This window comes from Etheostoma cragini, chromosome 12 (genome assembly GCF_013103735.1).
Source record: "Etheostoma cragini isolate CJK2018 chromosome 12, CSU_Ecrag_1.0, whole genome shotgun sequence".
Classification (NCBI taxonomy): domain Eukaryota; kingdom Metazoa; phylum Chordata; class Actinopteri; order Perciformes; family Percidae; genus Etheostoma; species Etheostoma cragini.
Window position 1 is genome coordinate 15468802 of NC_048418.1, and position 14688 is coordinate 15483489.

General features: G+C 42.2%; 1 protein-coding gene across 1 annotated transcript in view; it reads left to right on the forward strand.

The window, feature by feature from the left end:
* cdh2 (cadherin 2, type 1, N-cadherin (neuronal)) overlaps positions 1 to 10254 on the forward strand; it is a 58169-nt gene extending 47915 nt beyond the window's left edge. Inside the window, exons 13-16 of the mRNA XM_034887720.1 lie at positions 30 to 263; positions 499 to 638; positions 4559 to 4723; positions 8728 to 10254. Coding sequence (XP_034743611.1) covers positions 30 to 263; positions 499 to 638; positions 4559 to 4723; positions 8728 to 8934 — 746 coding nt within the window. The 3' untranslated portion in view covers positions 8935 to 10254. The remainder of the gene's footprint in view (positions 1 to 29; positions 264 to 498; positions 639 to 4558; positions 4724 to 8727) is intronic.
* The last annotated feature ends 4434 nt before the right edge of the window (positions 10255 to 14688 follow it).

Below are 14688 nucleotides of genomic sequence, written 5' to 3' on the forward strand. Positions count from 1 at the left end.
TTCTGTCTTTTGTCCTCTTCATTTCTCAGGGGACTATGCTCAGGTGAGCCTGAAGATTGGCTTCCTTGAAAGCGGTATCTATGAGCTCCCCATCATAATCACAGACTCGGGCAACCTGCCCATGTCCAACACCTCCTATCTGCGGATTAAAGTATGCCAGTGCGACATCAATGGAGACTGCACTGACCAGCAACACATCATGGCTGCCGGTCTGGGCACTGGTGCCATCATCTCCATCCTCCTCTGCATCATCATCCTCCTTAGTGAGTGTCTCAGTACCTCTCTCAAACCACATCACACAAACACACACAGGGATTATAAAGACAGCTAAACGTTATCCGAGATATATCTCTAGATTACTGTAGGCTTACCGAAAAAATAGCCTTGATCAGGCCCCCATCCAAGCTTTAAAACATCAGATCCGATTACATTTGTCTGAAAACACGTCAAGTTATCATGTTTTGTAATATGAGATCCCTCTCTCTGTCTGTCCATCAGTTCTCGTGCTGATGTTTGTTGTGTGGATGAAGCGCCGCGATAAAGAGCGTCAAGCCAAGCAGCTCCTCATCGACCCAGAGGACGATGTGAGAGACAACATTCTCAAGTATGACGAGGAAGGTGGAGGAGAGGAGGATCAGGTAAGAATGCCGTGGCAAACACAGTGTGTAGACTAACAATTGCGTTGTCATTTAGAAAAACAACTTTTCTCAATCTGCTTCCTAATAAGTGTTGTGTCCTACGTTACCACCGTTTTTGTTTTAAAGGAGAACCAGTTTTGGTTCTTTTAATTAGTTTTGAGTGAAAAAAACTCAATCTTTGCTGTTTTGTCTGTGCTCTTCTCCTTGGTTCTTATACATACAACACATCTAACCGCCAATTGGGATTTAGCAACTCATTTTTATATTTTGCTTAAGTAACAGACAATATTTTTGTATTCAGAAAAGAGATTTATTACTGGTATAGAAAAATATCAAACACCTAGCCATACGTACCATGAAGCTGTGCAGTGTTTTTGAAAGGGCGAGTGTGTGGTCTGTGTTAGGGAGAAACATTGAGGTCACATTCACAGTATGCAGCAGAGTAGCAGTTTCTGTATAACTGAAGCAGTAAGGACAGATGGTACCACCTAGACTCTTTCTGCAAGCATACCTGCACTTAAAATGCATTCTTTCTCGCATTAGACCTGGTTATTATAGACCTGGTTAAGATACACTTCACAGTCACAATGAGGGGTAAGACAATCCCTGGAAATAGAACCCCTTTTCTTTAAAAACAGTAAGAAATCAATAAGACAAACACATTTCGATCCAATTGGTTCTGGAAATATTGAAACTGGTTGCTCAACTGGAACTGGTTCCCGCTTCACACAAACCCGCATAATAGAAATGCAGTGCCACAGACATCAATAAAGTCTTCATCTCCCTGCACTGATCAGGCACACACAGACACACACTCAATTGTCCTAATGGCCCATTGTTAGCAGTAAGGGAATCATTTTATAAAAAAGGTAATAATATACCAAATTGGTTATTTTCTTGCTGCTGGGTATAGTGCTCCGGTGGCTTAGGTATAGCAGCAGATATGAACAGGAGACCCCGGTCTGACCCCGGACTTTGCCAAATTATCCTCGGAGACTTGTAATTGGTAAGCTGATGTCATTTGGAGATAAACATCTGCTGTGGCACAATAATGAAGCTCTGTCTAAGGTAACAATATGACTGGAAAGCCATTACACATCAACTAGTGATTAGGCAGGAGAGAGTAGGCCTATTTGTGTATTCATATTCTCATTCTCACACACAAACTGGTCAAACTCGTGGACCAGAACATGTTGAAAAGGAAACTGTTGGATGATTTAACACCCCTCAAAGACAAACAAGCGGGTGCAGCAATGTTTTGAGGGAGAACAAGCTCCCATTTTGAGTGGCGCCGAGGAGGGCAGGGTGCCAGGAGAAAATGGTCCTGTCTGCCGAACCGGGAGAGTCAGTGTTTGGTAAAAAATGTCCCTGACTTTCCCAGCGATATCGTCTTTATAATGCCCACCTCTGTTCCCCCTATCTCCCGCTGGGGAGGAAATTGAAGTGTCAGACCATTGGGTGCTCTCCGAGTATATGATTTTAGTTGCTGCTGCCATTGGCCTGGCTTGTATTGGTTTGTGAAGCACTCATTTCATCAAAGGCAGACAGCTGATCAGGCCGCGTTTCCAGGACATGAAAAAAAAATAATGCTGAAATGATAGCAAATCAAGTTGTGCATAGGTTGACAGATAAAGAAATAAATACAAATGGGAGAAAGGAATGAGTCATCTGCTTCTTCAAATTACCTCAGAATGATTTGATGTACACTTTAGAGGCATGCTTTGAAAAGTATTATGATTTGTTTTTGAATCCCCATGCAGTAAGTGAAACCAAACAAATCAGACCTGTTTATGCAGATGGTGTAAGTGCCTTTTGTTTTTGTCACCAGATACAAGACGGGTTTGATATGTAAGAGGAACTGTAACATCTCTAATATTATCTCAAGATAATTCTGGTTTATCGCAACTTGGGGCTTAATTTTGCACTGGTCATTATTTAAATTATGATTACATTATAGAAATGGATATGAAATGGGATCAGGGTGACATTGCCACAACTAAGGCAACAGAGGGAGAAACATTAATGGTAGAATGTAAGGGAGTAGTTAGGGAATTTGAGAAATACAATTATCTGCCTTCTAGCTGAGAGTTAGATGATATGATAGATACAATCCTCATGTCTGTACAGTAAGTATGCAGCTTAGCTTAGCACAAAGTCTAGGAAAAGGGGGAAACAGCTCTCCTTGCTCTTTCCAAAAGTTACAAAATCTGTCTACAAGCACATCTGTTTCCAGTTTTTGAGCTAAGCTGATCTGCTGTTGGCTATAGCCTTACATTGACAGGACAGACATGGGAGCAGGAGAAAACTTCTCATGTACGTATCTTTCTGCAAATTTCCCAAAATGTCAAACAACAAGTCAGTACTAGAGCCACATTATTTATACCACTTCATTTGGTGGTGAAGCCAAATGTGTGCACACCCGAAATGTTGGAAATAATCCATCGATGCACAGGAAAGCTCACGACGATGCTACGTACGAAAGGTCAGACCTGTATGAACTGCGATGGATCCTGTGTGATCATCTGACGACTCGTGTTCCTTGCCCCATTGGAATTACTTTTAGTGATGTTGCTGCTTTTCCAGATTCCAGAATTAAGTAAACATGTGCACAATATTATTATTAACAGTAGGAATGATGACTTAGCTTAGATTAAGTGTGTAAGGTTTACTCTTGTTCTCCCATATTTTAATGTGGGTCACGAGGGCCAAGGGGCGGCCATTTCTTTTGGCCGATGTCATGTGAGGAGTCAATTCCCCGAAGAGGGCTGGTTTGTCATTAGACCTTCTTGCTGACTTCAGCCATTATATGTCTCTGTTCCCATTCCTGTCATTGCCTCCTGACCCCTCCGGTGGGCCACCTTGGAGAAGGTCAAACAGCAGTCCGAAAATGGACCAAAGATGATGGATGGCGACACTGAGCGATGTGTGCTGACCATTGTTCTCCTCCAGCTAGCCTCAGGGTTTATTGTCATTCCCCATGAAATCAAATTACACATGGATAATCAATGTGTTTGTTTGAGATTTGAGATGATACATATTAGTGTCGAAATGAGTAGGTCTTTGTCAAGTGCCTGCATGCTTCGCTGCGTTTGTATATCTGGGTTGTTTATGCAACATCACAGGGTTTATATTTATTCTCATGTTTATTTTTACATTGGAGCGTCTGCCGTCTTTATGTATTTTTTTTTCTTTTTTCTGGGAGTGTGCAAGTGTGTAGGTACATGTGCAACTGAGCAAAGACAATTTTGAAGGGGGATATTAGAGATGGATGGATTACCGAAAATCTTCTAAAGAGGGACAATCCATCATGCACGCTTATTAGGCACACACCCTGATTCTCAAATGGCATTTCTTCTATCATATCTGCTGTCACCATGATACCATCCAGTCATTCAACTCAGCCTCTCTCTCTCGCTCTCTTTCTGACTCCTTTTCTCTCTTTACTCTTTCTCCTCCTTCTCCTCCGCCTGCCCATGACTTTGCACAAACTGCGAGCCATTCAGGTTGCCTTGGTAATGTTAATAGGATTAGCAATGGCTTATGCATATCCGCCATCCCGTGTCTGGGCATTGATTAGAGCAAAACAGTCGCCTGCACATCCTTCCTGCAGCACACCGCTCAAGTACAAACACTCTTGCAGCATATGATGTGGTCCTCAGCGTGGACCCCCTCCGTGCTGGCTCTTTTAATGTGTCGGATTGTCCCTGGGCTTGTGCTTCACAGACGAGAAGATTTAAAGTTTCCCTTGTGTACTCTCAACTCTTCCCGCTGCATTCAAACTTAAAATCTTCTCCTTGGCTCAGTTGAAATTCTTCTCCACTGTGCAGCTCAATATGTGTTTACCTATTTAGATAATCACACTGCGTTTGGGGTCTCGTCGCGCCGCTTAGCTAACCCCCATCTGTCTATGTGTTCCCCAGGATTACGACCTTAGTCAGCTCCAGCAGCCGGACACGATAGAGCCTGATGCCATCAAGCCGGTGGGAGTCCGTCGTCTAGACGAGAGACCCCTCCACCCTGAGCCTCAGTACCCCATGAGGTCCGCAGCCCCCCACCCTGGAGACATCGGAGACTTCATCAACGAGGTAAAAGCATTATCCAGCATACACAGTCATTGAAATCTCTGATTGTTTTGTTGTATGTGAATGTAAATCCCAGGAAAATGGCTGAAGTGAAAGGATTAGTGGTGTTGCAAAGCGTACATTTTATTATCAAGCTGAGTGACTCTTATAATAAACTTGTGTATAATAAACAGATTTGGCGTATATGACTCCGTATCAAGCATTTGTGCACAGCCGTGTAGTGGGAGAAAATAAACTTGACTTAAAATTGAATTGATTATTATATGAATTGTTTTCATCTTTTTCCCTTTAGAAAGAACAAACTTTTCTCATCACACATATCCACTCAGACACACATAAAGCCCGAAAAGTACATGATGCTAACTCACTTAGATATAATTGTTTTTCTCCTCACTTTCCACCAAAGTAGAGTTATAGATATGTCAGCGCAGAAACACATTGGCTTTCTATCGGAGTGCACTGTTCAGAGTGCCCTCGTTTGCCCGAGGCCATCATTGACTCCAGCATGAAAGGAGAATGTAAAATGAAAAGAGCAGTCATGTATTTTTCACCAGACTAACGCGCACGAGTTTCACAGCATTACAACTGGTGAATGCATATTTCATTAGTTTTTATTTTTATTTCGTTTAGACCTTTTGTTTTCAAATTCAGTTTAGTTTTAATTAGTTTGCTAGGATTTGCTACTCTAGTTTTTATTATATGAAAATGCTTAGTTTTAGTTTAGTTTTTATTAGTTTTAGTCTTTTTTGTAATATTGGTTATTTGTCGAGGGATTAGAAAAGGTCAGAAAAAGTATTGTGTAATAATAACCCAACAAAAACATACAATTTTAGAAATATGTATTCATAATGTATTCAACAAGAACACCAGTACATACAATGTGCACATGATGATGAGCACAGATATGTGGACAGTCAACACAAGACGCAGCAGTGAGTGCAGAAAGTGTTTAACGTGTTGCAGGAAAGAACTAACCAGCCAACAGACTAAAGAAGACCGACATCAACATGTGTTTAGAACTGTGGTTGGAGTAAAGTGGCGAACGTTTTGAAGTCAGTTGACTCACACAGTTGTCTAGACATCCCAGTATTAATCCACATATTAACCCACGTTCCCTCCCACTTTTGAAATTCCTGTGTATTTACTAACCAGCCACCGGGTTGCTGGTGAAAGCAGCCTGTAGTGTTCTCTGTCCTGCGGTTGTGTCCGTCATGCTGCTGGCCCTGCGTATCCATACATGCACGCCTAACGTTACCGGGGTCAGCTTCTGTTTCGGGGAAAGATGGCTTGGCGTTCTCCTTTACCTTGTTAAGTTTAGCCTCCTTCTGTTTGTTTCCTAAATGTAGACGACTTTCAAATTCACCGGATGTTTCCTTGTAATGAACTGTCCACAGATTTTACCATGGTAAAGTTGGTTTTATATTGGATATTCAACACATTTCAAATGTTTCGAATATCCAACGTCCAGTATATAAAACCAACTTTACCATGGTAAAATCCCCGGAGAGTTCATTACAGGGAAACATCCGGTGACATATTTTACCACCTTCCACTGCAAGGCACTGGCTTTTATCTGACACGGTCATAATCAAATAGGACTCTGCCGCTTTGTTCCGACTTTCGGTACTGCCATGATGCCAGGCGAGGGGCGCGGACTGTTGCGTGTTGTGTTCAATTTTACATGGAACATCGGAATTTCTGGGTTCCCAGTCGGAAACTATACATGTCTACGGGAAATGTCACGGTCGGAAAGACATAACGTTATTTGCTCTATAAAAGACATTGACACAGACAAAAACTAAGGACATTTGCTTGATAATTTTAACCAAACCTAGATTTAGTTTTGGCACCTATAGCACATTGCGAATAACCACAAGCCTGTAAACATAGAGGCCTCAATGATGAGAAGGGAGAGCATTGCAGCACGTGGGAGCGCTTTAAAACCTATTTTATACAATCTGTTTTAAACTCACAGAAGAAAGTAGTAGCCTTTGTGATGCATTTGGCTCGTAAAAATAAATGAGAACCAAAGTCATTTAAAATGAAATCGTGAACAGGGTAAATCAAGATTGTGATTTTATGACGATTAAACGTGCAGGCCTAGCACCCGTGTTTTTAGATTAGAACTCGCTCTTTCTGCTCTGCTCCCCGAACATCTCTCTCTCTCTCTCTCTCTCTCTCTCTCTCAGGTCCATTTACCTGGGCACCACTCATTTTCAGTCTCGGCGTGTGTGTCATGAATACACAAAATGTATTAGATATTGAGTTGAAATTTAATATTTTGCACTGCTCAATAAGTTACAGTTTGACAACGCACAACAGCCTTGATCAGACCTTTTGAGATATTACAAGTCTGAGCATCCTGACCCAGAAAACGCTCAATGCAACCAGGCAACGTTGATCAGTTTTTAGTCCCAGATTTGACTGTCGCTAAAGCTCAGTCATGGTAGCTCCAGCACTCACATGGAGCTGGAATCTGACCTAACTGATAAGGGCTAGCTGCCAGAGGAGCTGGGAGACAGAGAGGGGTGGGGGGTGGGGGAGGGCAGGGGGTCTGAGCTCCATCCTGCAACGTGCACATGCCCGAGGAGCTTGTGGCTCTTAATTGAATTTGAGGGACCAAAAAAAAATTAGGCAGAGGTTTAGCATAAGGGCATTAACCTCAAAGTTGGACAAACAAAGGTCTATCAGTTAGACGTGGTCTGTTCCCACAAGGATGGGGGGGGGGGGGGGGGGGTATTGTACACATCAGCACCAACTTGACGTGACCTCTGTTGGCCACCGTTGGTCAACGTGCCACAGAGGGAGACAAAGCTGACGTGCTGCGTTTCAGCCCAGGCAAAGTTGGTCACAGTGAATGACTCAGTTATTGTAAAACTAGGCTAAGTTCTGTGACTAACCTTATGAAACTGCCAGTGGGTTTTTGGATGTAGATGGAGGGGGCCATAACCAGCAGAGCGATTATGGTTGTAATTGTAATGAACGATCCATCTGTCATATTTCCTACCACATTATCAGCACCACAGCCCTGAGCAAATACTTAACAAAAGCTAACAAGTGGAAAATAATCGCTAAGTGCCCAGGCACTTTAATTCAATCCATCTTTTTATTTGAGAGCATTTCAGCGCTATAATGGCAGCAGAAAGGAAACTATAAATCTTTGACAAGTTCCCAAAGAGCTGAGGTTTTGTTTTTTGTCTGTGTTCTGCTGCTCCACTTCTGTTAATCCTCTATTCATTTATTATTTGTTGGGTTACCTCACTTGTGGCGATAAGAGGGAGAAACCAGGCTCAGATCCAAAGTCGTTCATGGCCAAAGCACATCTCAACTCCTAGACCCATCAATCCATCAAGTCTCCAGAGTCTCGTTGGGGAATGGGGCTGGAAATCAGTAACAGTCCATAAGGACCTCTCATGACGCTATGAGGAATTCTGGGAATGTTGCAGACAATCTTTAAAATAGAACCAACCCCACCAGTATCACCACCCACACACCCACACCTCTCATCCCTGGCCCCAGTGTAGTTTACTGCTACTGTTTAGGCAGGACTCAGATAAATATGATATTAAAGAAGGTTGCTATCTAGATTAAAAGACAAAGTGTCAGCATTGGAGTTGTACTGCCACTGTTACTCTAGAGAGGAAGGGGGCTTGGACAGGGGCCGGTGGGGGAAGGGGACATTATTCCAGTCATCTGAGGCTGCTGGACATGCTCAATCTTGGCTTTTGATCAAGCAGCAGATAATCCGACATCCGAGAAACACCAGGAGAGTCCCAACCCAAACACAGTGGAAACTCCCAGGAACACTAGAGCCTGATTAATCAGATTTCCTGAGCAAGTGGAGGTAGAACCACCGACTGGTTTGAGGATGGATTAGTGTTTTTGTGTGCAGCAGTGAGGGGGAGGGAGTTGTGTCGATGTGGCTCACTCCTGATTGTAGACAGGGTTGCTGAGTAGACGTGGCTTAATCTCCTCATCTAACCGCGTCTTTATTTCCTTCTGTACAGGGACTTAAGGCAGCAGACAACGACCCCACCGCTCCTCCCTACGACTCCCTGCTCGTGTTCGACTACGAGGGCAGCGGCTCCACAGCTGGCTCCCTAAGCTCCCTCAACTCCTCCAGCAGCGGGGGCGACCAGGACTACGATTACCTCAACGACTGGGGCCCTCGCTTTAGAAAACTGGCAGACATGTACGGTGGAAGTGATGACTAGGACACACAGCCACTCGGTGAAAGACGAAAAAAGGATGACAAAAAAAAACATGAAGAAAAGGAAAGATTTCCTATTGATGGACATGGACAGCTTCTTATATTCCCTAAGAGAGTGACGGAACTGTGGCAGAAAAACAAAAAATAAACACTGATTCAGAATTTTTTTTCAAAAACAACCAACCTAGGCTTATTGTTGTAGTCTACGCATACATATGCTTGTTGAAAGCTTAGGCATAGGCTGTGGTCCAGTTATGGAGGCTGTGGGAGGGAACACTGGTGGACTGTCGCCACTCAGATTGTTGGTATTGAATGCGCTCAGTTACACTTGAAATTCACAGTACAGAAGCACTGGGATATAATGTGCCTTTTGTACATTTTTTTGGATCTAAATGATTAGTTTTATGTTCAAGGCTTTAATGGTACTGACTTTTGGAGTGATTTCAAACAAAGTATGTTACACTCTGGTATGCTTCTACATGCTTTTTTCTTTGGTTACACAACGCTCCTGTTTGTTGAAGATTATTTAAATAAACTACAAAGACGAAGAAATGAAGGATCATCTGTTTGCTTGGATGGAAAGAAAAACAATTAAGAACAGCACTGTACAGTACGCTAGACTTCTAGACTTTTTCACTAAAAAATTAAAATTATGCAGCTGGTTGCAAATAAAGGGAGTTATGAATCATACATTTGTAGCAGATTTGTTTTTCTTTTTTTCTGAAGTGATGTAGTATTTTACAAAAAATAATGGTTTTGGTCTAATCTATGTACACTTCATTTGCCTTAGTCATCAGCTGATATTTTCAACTTCACTGTAAAAAGATGTGTGTACATAATGTTTTTCTTTTTCTTTATCTTTTTTCTTTTGATGTAGTATATGAAGAAGTGCGAAAAGTTCCAAACCTGTAAATGTATAATTTGGACTACAAATTCAAAGTTTTTTGCATGTTTTTATCTTTTCATGACAACAAAAACGAAAACTGTTGTTTCCGAAATTTATTTACAAAGTGAAAAAAAAATAAAAAATCTGGGTGACATTAAATGTGTAGAAGTTATGAGAGTTTTTGTATAAAACGTGGGAAAAAAAAAACATTGATAAAAAAGGAAAGTAGTGATCATGTCAGCACAACTGTTGAATTTGTACCAAAAAGGGGTGGGCGGGGTGGGATGACATGGTAGGCACTCATTACTGAATCAGCTTTAAGACTGGAAATGTTTTGGACTTAAGCCTTGAGGATAACCATGTGTACTGGAATACAAATTATCCATCTCTGACCCCAACCATCCAAATAAAATGCTAATTTTGGAGCTAAAAACTAAACTGCCTCTTTATTTATTTTGTTTTTACTCTAACTCAGCATTGTTGCAGAGGCGTAATTAGGTTGCGAATTGTGCAATCTATCTCAAAGGACAAAAGCATTAAACAAAAAAAATATTCATTGTACAATGTTTTACCAGAGGGGGGAATAAATCATTTATACCCTTATTTAATTGTTTTCAAACATTGTACACAAGCGAAATGCTTTAGGCCCTTACAATTCTTGATAAGTTGTGTGGCTTGCAGGCTAAGAAGTAAACACTAAGCTCATTCTGTAACACTATCTGTTCTAAAGCCTGAAGGAAATACCGACTCCATCCTGCACCTGTCTGCTATCGGCCATCAGTGTAAAGTACTGTGGGTCAGACTGGACATGACCTCAGAATGAAGAAGGCCTCCAAAAAGAGCTTCTAGGGGCTCTGCATGCGCCTGCACTCCTGGGACATGTGGCAGGATGGAGATGAGATTGACGTGGGTGTGTGTGTGTGTGTACTGTATGTGGTGGTGCGGTAATGATCTGTTCAGCCGTCGTGTGTGCGCTGACTCTGGATGATGAAAGTCCCAAAACGTGGGCCGTTTAGCCTTTGCCTGCCCTTTTTCCCGCCCTCCTCTATCGCCGTGGGACTTAGAATTCACAGAGGCACCACTTGCATCCAGTCGTGGTAGATATGGACATGGCTTATTAATTCAACCCGATTAGACGGGAGCAAGTTTGGTTTTGTAGTCTTCACACAAAACGCAATGAATGTCTATTAGAGAATAACCAGTGAACCGTACCTGCCTTTTGTTTTTCAGCTGGTGTAATCAGTGTCGCTGCTCTGTGTTAATCAGTTCCACATCCTGTACCGCTTTAAGAACACAAGCCGTTTTCATACATGCTCCCGCGTTAGGAGAGGAGATATTTATATAGAGTAGATTTCAGGTGACCTTGTCTGGTACCTATCACTTATCTCAGAGAATGCAAAGCTGTGCATTCCATTTGCCAGAAGCAACATGAAATTGTACGTCGCCCAGTCGGGTGAAATGTTAAACAACACACTGTCTGACCTCGAGGTGTTGTTTCAACTGCAGCTGAGACACATTTGTTTTGCCAAATCAGTTCCTTTTACTTTGAGGTTTTCAATGTTTGAATGTACTTCCTTTTGTGTTGTACTTAGCCAATAGGAGCGCCACACAACTTAAACCTGTTTTCTTTGCTTGGATCTTTTGTCAGGCACAGATGTGGTTAGTGACTCAACATCTCAAAAGGGCTTCATCAAATCCTTTTTCTGGCTTAGCAGCAAGATGGATTTTCAGTGGAAGATTTTACAACACAGTAGTTAGACAGTGGCCAGACGTGCATTTAACAGACATGTTGAATGTTTTCATCCAATTCTTAGCCAGAAAATCCCAAATGTCAAACTATCCCTTTAAATTATACGCAAAAAAAAAAAGATTGATTGTTTAAGAGTTGAAGCATAGTGCTACAACGTACATTTGTCCGGTTCTTCATACTGCCGGCTCCCCATCTAGAACTCCTCTGCAGGCTCTCCCACCCGGCCGTATTGTCATCTTGATGTTCAGATTGCTCCAACGGGTTCATCTCCACCATGCAGTCAAGTCCTGTTTCATTTTTAATCCTCAGCAAGGGGAGAAAAAAAAAATTGATATTCCAGTACTGCACTTCAATTTCAAAACATGGATTATCCTCGAAGGAAAGCTGGCAATCTAAGAGAGCCCGGGACATAAAGGCAGCCGCTGCACAGCTCCTCCACGATCCACACCCAAAACATACAGCTGTGTGCCGACATGGAGTATTGTTAAAAAATGCCAGAGAGTCCACATCAGCTCGAGTTACGCTGGAATACATTTTAAGGGAAATTTAAGGACGGTGTATTTTCAGGATTACAATCATTGACTTTGACTTACTGAGTGGTAATTGGAATGACTATGTTATGAGAAGCCCATTTTTTATCATTTATCTGCCATATGGTCCAGTAAGGATGAGTGAAATAATTGCTCAAAGAACGATCTCATTTGCACATTTTAGCTAGCTGACAAAAAGGGAATGCGATTATGCAAAACATTATTCACAAAGTTAATTAAGTTGGATGGGAATGACATTGGTTTCATCTGCCAGTTGATGTCTTTGACATACTGTATGAAAAACACATTGAAAAAAAGACCTCAGAGCACTCAGAGATACAAAATCCGAAAAAATAAATAATGCATGTGCTGTCATTTGTTGGCTAGCAGTGTGGGCTTGGTTGTATCCTGCTGGTTATCGGGTGCACATTGCATTCCAGTGGCTCCACACTGTTTTTTTGTTTGTTTTTTATTCGCAATATTAACTACAAATGCGAGGAGGAACTCAACTTATAGCCTCTGAGTACTCCCAATGTGTTCTCTTTCGAAAATGGCTGCAGATTGCTGTTCTTACAAGCACCCCAGGGCCCTTTTATTGACTGTGAAACAATGCTTTCACCAACACCCACTCCCCATCGCAGATTTACTAGACACAGCCATCCTCAGCTCCTCAGTGTGTGTATGTGTGTGTTCGGATGGCTGAACAAGTGTCACAGATCCACTCAGCCACCGTGGGGGGACTGTCAGTAAACATGCAGAATACAGACTAGAATCCGATGCAAAACCTGCATCTAAGTTATGCTGCCCCTGACCTTTGGTGGACATTGGGAAGATGGATGCTACCCAGGTTATCGATAAAAGAATTCTGGACCGCAGCAGCAAGAGCATATGTCTTACGGTTTCCCAGTCCCTGCATCCTACCTTCGAATGAATAAGTAAGGTAGATGACAGAAAGCGCACACACACACGGCACGTACAGTCTTCAACGTATTTGTGTATAGATCTAGTCACTTGAGGAAAATCAATCAATTTCATTTCTACGCCGTTGCCCTCCAAGTGTGATGTCAGATCAATTTGTTTGGATTGCTTCACCCACAGAGACTGGAAGGGACTTGTTTTTGAGACCCAGGTCTTTGCGTGATGATCACACCAACATCCAGCCTTGATCTACGGCTCCCTGTGTTCTCACTGACTGCAGGCAGATATCTCTCGAATGGCTCACCCTCTGTTTCAGCAGATATTGTTCTGCCTCAGTCCGCGATACTGATTTATCAGCTCTCATTTATCAGGCCCCATCCTGCCATCATTCTCAGTCCACGCACAGTAGTGACACCGTGGCCACAGAACTGGGGGAAGGGCGAGGTGGGAAGGGTGGGGTCGCACTGAGACAAAAATAATGAACGCTCTTTCTTTCATAAGATGCATATCGGCTGAGCATGAGATTTCAGCTTGTATACGAGTGCTCAATGTCACTTTCTGCTGCCTGCGAGTGCACAAAAGGAATTTCTCATCCCGCTGCGATTTCTCTTGCATGAATGGTTGATGTGTTCCACAAAAGGACATGTAATCATAGACCACGCACACACATTTACAGACACCCAGGCCATCTCTCGCTTTTCCTCTGTCTCACACACACATGCACTTATCTTCTTTATCACAACTCGAAAATGCCAACAGCATAAGCAAATGGTAACTACAGCTGCAAAGATAAATCAGTTAGTTGTCAACATTTAAATTAATCGCTTAAACTATTTTGATAACTGATGAATTGGTTTGCGTAATTTTGTCAGACAAAAAGACTATTTTCTATTTCTTATCATCTATCACAGTAAACTGAATATATTTGAGTTGTGGACAAAATAAGACACTAAAGGACGTCATCTTGGGCTTTGGGGACTACTTTTCACTATTTTCTGACATTGTGTAGACCAAAAAACTACACCCACAAAAAAAACAAAAAAAACACAGATTAATCAACAATGAAAATTCTTGTTAGCTGAAGCCCTAATAGCAACTGTGCACTCTAGAGAACTATTTTTTATTGTCCTTTGAAATAAAGTATGCAAAGATAAAGAGAGGAAAATAGAAAAGTGTGCAAACAAAGACCCCCGAGAGCCATTCCTGCTTGAAACACTTGACATTCCATCACCCTCCAGTCATTAAGGCTTAATGTCCCTTGGCCTCTTCCACACAACAACTTGATAATTTCTTCCAATAAGAACGACTATGCTACCGTTCTTGTGGTCTTCCATATGACTAGTGAGGGACTTCAATGATCAGTGGCCAATAAATGTGCTGAAGGATAGACGGCCCTGAGATCCATGTGCAGCTGATTGTACAACTGGGTCGTTATGTAATTGTCTATATGAAGGAGAAAAGAGGCCACTGAGTGGGCCGGTCTTTCCTGTCTACTGACTCTATTGTAGTCACCCATTTGTATGGATAGCCGATGGCGAGGGTGACAAGCCATCAGCCAGGCAGGAGCAAAACTCCAGAGTCTAAAGAACATCAGCTTTCATTCACACATCGTCAAAGAATGGGAGATGTGAGCACACATCATTTATCATTATATGTTTTAATCAGCCTACTACT